A 7,555-nucleotide genomic window follows, 5' to 3' on the forward strand; every position below is an offset into this window, starting at 1 on the left:
GGGAGCGGCCAGACTGGATTCAACTCGGGAACCTTCGCTCCGGAGTCCGGTGCTGATGTCACTGCGCCACCAGTCAGCTTGATGGTGTTGAGACAAGCACGTGATTTGGATTTAAGTGAGGGAGAGTTGTGCAGCATCAGCCTCACTCTCCCTTCCTAATTCCCATCTGGATCCAGTGACAAGACAAGAGTCGAGATGGCTGGAGGTGGGACTAGGCACAGTGGATGACCAGGACGTCTTCTGTGTCTTGTCGTGCTCTACATATTCCATGACGCTTGCAGGGACCACCTTCTTGACCATTGGACCTTCCATTGGTCTCGTCCACTCCATCCGCCAGGGTCTGTCTTCACATGCTGGGATACACAACTCCCTTCTCACCGAGGGTTTGAGACCCGTCGGCTACCCTCACCTGGTTTAGCCGACTTGTCGAAGCCGTTGCCAGGGGTGTGGCCGCTGTTGCATGCAAACAGCTACAAGGAGTCACAGGTGAGAGCTGAGTGCCAGGTGGGGGCCAAAGGTGGACTAACTGCCTTGAAAAGGACACAACATGTTTCCCCACCAGAGAGGTGCTGTCCCTCCCTGACATCCCATACACCCCAATAATATTAAAGAGCATACCAAAAGTTTCTTCAGATACATAAAGTGTAAAAGAGAGGCAAGAATGGATATTGGACCACTGGAAAATGATGCTGGCGAGGTCTAATAGAGGTAGTAATGGGGACAAATTGAATAAGTATTTTGCAATAGTCTTCACTAGATTATAAAAGCAAAGATGTAATTTTGAGACTTTATAAAGCATCAGAGAGGCCTCACCTAGAGTATTCTGAACAGTTTTGGGCCCCTTATCTTAGAAAATATGTGCTGACACTAGAGAGGGCTCAAAGGAGGCTCACGAAAATGAATCCAGGATTGAACGGTTTGTCATATGAAGAGCGTTTGATGACTCTGGACCTGAATTCACTAGAACTCAGAAGAATGAGGGGTGACCTAATTGAAATCTATCAAATGGTGAAAGGGCATGATAGGGTGGATGTGAAGAGGATTTTTCCTATGGCTGGAGAGTCTAGGACCAGAGGACACAGAATAGAGGAGCATCCTTTTAGAATGGAGATGAGGAATTCAGAATTCAGAGTCAGAATTCAGAATCAGAATCAGGTTTGTTACCACCAGCATATGACGTGAAATTTGTTAACTTAGCAACAGCAGTTCAATGCAATACATAATATAGAAGAAAAGAAAATAAAATAATAATAATTAAATAAGTAAATGAATTACAGTATATGCATATTGAATAGATTAAAAATAGTGCAAAAAACAGAAATAATATATATTAAGAAAGTGAGGTAGTGCCCAAGGGTTCAATGCCCATTTAGACAGAGGGGAAGAAGCTGTTCCTGAATCGCTGAGTGTGTGCCTTCAGGCTTCTGTACCTCCTACCTGATGGTAACAGTGAGAAAAGGGCATGCCCTGGGTGCTGGAGGTCCTTAATAATGGATGCTGCCTTTCTGAGGTACGGCTCTGTGAAGATGTCCTGGGTGCTTTGTAGGCTAGTACCCAAGATGGAGCCGACTAAATTTACAACCCTCTGCAGCTTCTTTTGGTCCTGTGCAGTAACCCCCCCCCCCCCCACCCTCACACCAGACAGTGATGCAGCTTGCCAGAATGCTCTCCATAGTACAGTTTTTGAGTGTATTTGTTGACAAACCACATTTCTTCAAATTCCTAATGAAGTATAGCCACTGTCTTGCTTTCTTTATAATTGCAAGAAGAAATTATCTTTAGCCAGAGAATGGTGAATCTGTGGACTTTGTTGCCACAGGCAGCTGTGGAGGCCAAGTCTTTACAAATATTTAAGGCAGAGGTTGATAGATTCTTGATTGGTCAAAGGCATGAAAGGATATGGAGAGAAGGCTGGTGATTGGGGCTAAGAGGAATAACGAATCAGCCATGGTGAATGGTGGAGCAGATTCAATGGCCAAATGGCCTAATTCTGCTTCTATATCTTACGGTCTAAAGTCCTGGAGGAACTCAACAGGTCAGGCAGCACCTATTGGAGAGAAATAAACAGTCGCTTTTTTAGACTGAGACCCTTCATTAGGACTGGAAAAGAGGGTCATAGAGGCTAGTAAGAACGTGGGTTCCTTCTTCTTAAGCCCCTTAAATTTTCCACTATCCCTCTGAGCTTTGCATGTCCTTTCTCCTCACCAACCCACCCACCCACGTTCTCCTATCACCTATCTCACCTATCACCTGCCAGTTTGTACTTCCCCTTCTGCCCCCCCCCCACCCCAAGGTTTAGAAGAGACTAGAGAGGTAACTTCTTTACTCAGAAGGTAGTGAATACCTGGAAAGAGCTGCCAAAGGAAGTGGTTGAGACAGGTACTAGTACAACATCTGGATAGGTACATGGACGGGAGAGGCTTTGAAGGTTATGGACTGAATGTGAGCAATTAGTCATTGGAAATTGTCCTGTGATTAGGTTAGGATTAACTCGGGGTTGTTGGGGAATGCTGGAGCTGTACAACTCAGAGGGCCGGAAGGGCCTATTCAATGCTGTATCGCTAAATAAATAAATAACTGGGACATTCAGGGAGGATGCTGTGGTTGGTATGAACCAGTTGGGCCGAAGGGCCTGTTTCTGTGTTGTATGAATTTATGACACTATGATTCCTCTGCTTTGCTGTCTGTTAAACATGTTAAGGTTTCTCAATCTCTCTGATATTCAGAATGATTTAAAAACTCTCTGAAATACTATACATTATTCAATTAAAAATAAATGGTATTAATATGCTAAAATTTTTAAAAGTCAATAAAAATAAATAAGCTTGCGTTATTGAAAATAGTGAATTTAATGCAAATAATTAAATACATAGAGATACAACTTGCAGATGCTGAAATCCAGAGGAACAGACCATCTGCTGGAGGAACTCAGCAGGTTGAGCAAGGTTTCGATCTGAAAAGTTGACAGTTCTGTTTTTCCCACAGGTGCTGCTTGATCCACTGAGCTGCTCCAGCAGGTTGTTGCTCTAGTTAAAAGGAAGCATTTCTTACAGTTATTCTTTGCAGTCCTACGGACCTCATTCAGTAGGTGGCCCTGAATCCTTCTTCAGACCCGATCTGGTATTCGGTGAAAGAGCAGTTCCCAGTTTAACCATTAGTACTCTTGGCAATCCTGCTCTGGTGCCAGAACACAGTAGGAAGAATGGCAGATTCAGATTCAGATTTATGGAAACATACAGTGAAATGCATCCTTTGTGACGATGACCAACACAGTCCAAAGATATGCTGCAGGCAGCCTGCAGGGTTACTCCCTGGAGGGGAATAAATTGTCGACTAGGTTTGAATGTCAGATTCGTTCTTCAGCCCTTTACCTCTTCTACTTACCACCTCCCAGTTTTTAACATCACTCCCTCCCCTCTCCCACTACCTACTTTCCCCCTCATCTATCACCTGCCAGCCTGTACTCCATCCTCTCCCCCCAACTTCTTATTCTGGCTTTTCACCCCCTGCTTTCCAGTCCTGATGAAGGGTCTCAGCCTGATGTCGACTGATTATTCCTCTTCATAGAGATTGCCTGACCTACTGAGTTCCTCCAGCATTTTTCGTGTGTTGCTCGAGATTTTTGGCATCATGCAGAATCTTATTTGTTTGTTTTACTCTCTACTTTCTGTTCCTGCTGTCTTTCTTTCTGTCCTTTACTGCATCCCTTCATGTGTGTCTCTCTCCTTTTGCCATCTGTTTTCTACTCTCTTCATTTTCACTGTCACTGTGTTTCTCACTGCCTACTTTCTATCTTTCAATCTCTTCACCACCCTTTCTCCATCTTTTTCTGCCCACATCTTTGTCTCTCAGTCTCTCTCTCTCTCCTTCTCCCCCTCTCCCCTCCCCTTCTCCCCCTTTCCCCTTCTCCCCTTCTCCCCTTCTCCCCCTTTCCCCTTCTCCCCTTCTCCCCTTCTCCCCCTTTCCCCCTCTCCCCCTTCTCTCCCTCTCCTTAGTGTATCATACAATCACTTTATCCCCTTCCCTCTAACTGATGAAAGATCTTTGCGCAAAACATTGACTATTCATTTCCCTCCATAGATGTCCCTTGCCCTGCTGAGGTACTCTAGCATTTAGTGTGTGTGTCCTTTCAATTTTTTTTCTGTCTATCTCTTTCTCTCTCCATCTGCTCTTTTCTCTTCTCCCCTTTCCCTCTCTTCCAGCCTCTCACTTTCTCTGACACTCTCTCTCTCACTTCCTCTGTTTGCCCCTCTCCCTGTATCTGTTTTCTTTGAACCCCTTTCCTCCCCCACACTATCTGAAAACACAGGCTAATGTGTGCCTCTGCCCTTTAGGTCGGGTGTTGGGCTGACAGGAGCCAAGCACACCATGTTTTACGTGGAGGTTTCGGATGACATGCATATGGGAACGGACGGTGGGAAGCCCGAGGAGGGAGAGCTGATTGAAGTGGTTCATCTCCCCCGGAAAGACTGGCAGACCTTTGTCCTCGACGAGTGCATCCCAAAAACAGCAGGCGTGAATTTTGCTTTTATGTGGTTTCAGGAAAGGATCGCCTCCCGCCTACAGGCTTCCAAGTGCCTCTTGTCTTCCTCGTGACGGGACAACAGTTGAGCATCTGTCTCTGGATTGTGGCTGAACCAACAAAAGTTGGCTTCCATTTGTAACAGCATCTCTCAGCTTTAGGGGTCTACTAAAAAAATTAAACAAAGTTCACTTAAAGTTATTCCTCTCTGTTGATGGGCAGGAAAGTAATGTTGTTAGTGAGAGATCTTCACTGGGTGAAGTTGATTGGAGGTGGTCATGGGTTTATACAGCCCTTCGGCACAATTGGTCCATGCTGACTAAGATGCCCTATCTAATGAGTCCAATTTGTCTGCATTTGGCCCATATACCTCTATAACTTTCCTCTTCAGGTACCTGTCCAACTGACATGTAAACATTGTTACTTTACCTGCCTCAACAACTTGCTGTGGCAGATTCAGATACAGGTTCATTTATGTACTGTCTGTACATTGAAACACAGTGAGATGTGTTGTTTGCATTAACGACCAGTACAATCTAAGGATGTGGTGATGGCAACTCAAAAGTGTAGCCACGTGTTCTTGCAGCCTGTTCCATATTCAGGCCACCTTTTGGGTGAAAAGGTTGCCCTTCAAGTTCCTATTAAATATTCCCCTCTGACCCTCTACCTATGCCTTCTAGTTCTTGAATCCCAAGTTCTGGGGAAAAGTCCATGCACATTCCTCTTATCTATGTCCCGCATAGAACAGTACAGCACATTACAGACCCTTCACCCCACAATGTTGTGCTGACTTTTTAACCTACTCTAAGATTAATCTAACTCTTCCTTCCCATATAGCTCTCAAGTTTACTTTCATCCATGTGTCTATCTAAGAGTATCTGAAATGTCTCTAATGTATCTGCCCCTACGACCACCCCTGGCAGGGTGTTTCACGCACCTACCACTCCCTGTGTAAAAAGCCTATCTCTAACATTGCCCCTATACTTCCCTCCAATTACCTTAAAATGATGCCTCTTGAATTAGCCATTTCCACAGCAGAAAAGAATCTCTGGATTTCCACTTTATCTATGCTTCTTATCATCTTCTATACCTCTATCAAGTCACTTCTCATCCTCCTCTGCTTCAAAGAGAAAAGCCCCAGCTTACTCACCCTATTCTCATAAGATGTACTCTCTAATCCAGGCAACATCCTGGTAAAGCTCCACTGCACTCTTCCTAAATTTTCCACATTTTTCCTATAAGGAGGTGACTAGAACTGAATACAACATTCCAAGTGCGGTCTAACCAGGGTTTTATAGAGCTGCAATGTTACTTCGTGGCTCTTGAACTCAATCCCCTTATTAATGAAGGCTAATGCACCAGGCACCTTCTTAACCACACAATCATATTGCATGGCAACTCTGAGGGATCTGTGGACATAGATCCCAGGATCCCCCTGTTCCTCCACACTGCCAGGAATCTTGCTGTTAACCTTGCATTCAAGTTCAACCTTCAAAAGTGTAGCATTTCACACTTTTCTGGATTGAGCTCCTTCTGCCATTTCTCAGCCCAGCTCTGCATCCTGTCAATGTCCGATTGTAACCTATGACAACCTTCTATGCTATCCACAACACCACTCATGAACAACTGCAGTAGGAACTCAGCGGGTCAGGAAGCATCTGTGGATGGAAATGAACAGTTTATGCTTTGGGTTGAGACCCTTCACCTGGACCGAAGAAAAGTTCATGTGGAGGGTCTCGCCCCAAAGCATTGATTGACAATTTCCCACCACAGATGCTGCCTGACCTGCTGAGTTCCTTCAGCAGTTTGTTGCCGCAGATTCTAGCGTCTGCAGTATTTTATGTCTCTTATAGAATCTTTGCCTTCATCTCAAACCCCATTATCTGGGCATAGGTATTCTCCCAACTTGAAGAAGATTGAAACATCAAGATGAATGTGGAAGAGGCCTTGTCGACGGTCACTCTCCATGGAAGGACTGAGTTCGAGCGGTTGTTCTCTTCAATGCTGACCGAGGATGTTTATGAAATTCTAAGATTTATGTGATTATAGGTATGGATTGTAGGTTATATTGATCTCCTTCATTTTCCTGTGTTTTCTTCCTTGCTGCCGATTGGCAAGTTAGGGGTTTGGAGGTTTGATGTTATTGTTGCTGTTTATTTTTCTTTTCCTTGTAGACGATTTGTTAGTTTTTTCTGTGAGGGAGGTGATTGGGGTTAGGGCCTGTGAGATTTTGTTTCTTTTTCATTTTCATGCGGGGGGAGGAGTCTGATTTTTTTTTCTTTTAATGACTTCCATGGTTTTTCTGTATTTCATGGCTATTTGGAGAAGACGAATCTCAGAGTTGTATTCTGCATACATACTTTGATAATAAAATGAACCTTTGAATCTTTGACTGGGTGGAATCCCATAGAATCACTATTCTTCATCCCTGCACCACTTTCTGGGACAGGGAGAGAATGAAAATTAGATTTATTATCACTGACTAATATGACATGTAACTTGTTGTTTTGCAGCAGCAGTGCAGTGCAAAGGCATATAATTTCTATGAATTACAAAATAAATCAAATAACAAGGTACAATTCATGGGCTCATGAGCCATTCATAAATCTGATTGCAGAGGGGAAGAAGCTGTTCCTGAGTTATTGAGTGTGAGTCTTCAGGCTCCTGTACCTCCTCCCTGATGGTAGTAATGAGAAGAGGGCACTACCTGTTGTGTTGTGCTTGTGATGGGGCTGACTGAATCTATGACCCTCTGCAGTCTCTTGCAATCTGTTCACTGGAGCTTTCATACCAGGAGGCAATGCAACCAGTCAGAATGCATCTGTACATCTGTTAAAATTTGTGAGCGTCTTTGGTGACCTTTCAAAACTTATTAAACTCCTAATGAAGTGTAGCCGCTGGTATGCCTTCTTCATGATTGCATTAATGTGTTGCGTCCAAGATAGATCTTCAGAGATGTTGACACCCAGGAACTTGAATCTGCTCACTCTTTCCACTGCTCACCCCTCAATGAGGTCTCATGTGTGTTCACCC

At 44.2% G+C, this 7,555-nt stretch overlaps 1 protein-coding gene across 6 annotated transcripts in view; it reads left to right on the top strand.

Moving 5' to 3' along the window:
* Positions 1-7,313, top strand: part of nudt14 (nudix (nucleoside diphosphate linked moiety X)-type motif 14) — a 198,750-nt gene extending 191,437 nt beyond the window's left edge. For 4 of the 6 annotated variants that reach the window (XM_072272442.1, XM_072272404.1, XM_072272423.1 and 1 more), the window contains one exon: positions 4,335-7,312. In XM_072272442.1, the coding sequence (XP_072128543.1) occupies positions 4,335-4,596 (262 nt within the window). In that variant the 3' untranslated portion in view covers positions 4,597-7,312. Of the gene's footprint in view, positions 1-4,334 lie in introns of all 6 variants that reach the window. The other 2 variants (XM_072272412.1, XM_072272395.1) reach the window with 1 other exon arrangement.
* Positions 7,314-7,555: the final 242 nt, after the last annotated feature.

Source organism: Mobula birostris, chromosome 1 (assembly GCF_030028105.1).
Source record: "Mobula birostris isolate sMobBir1 chromosome 1, sMobBir1.hap1, whole genome shotgun sequence".
NCBI lineage: Eukaryota > Metazoa > Chordata > Chondrichthyes > Myliobatiformes > Myliobatidae > Mobula > Mobula birostris.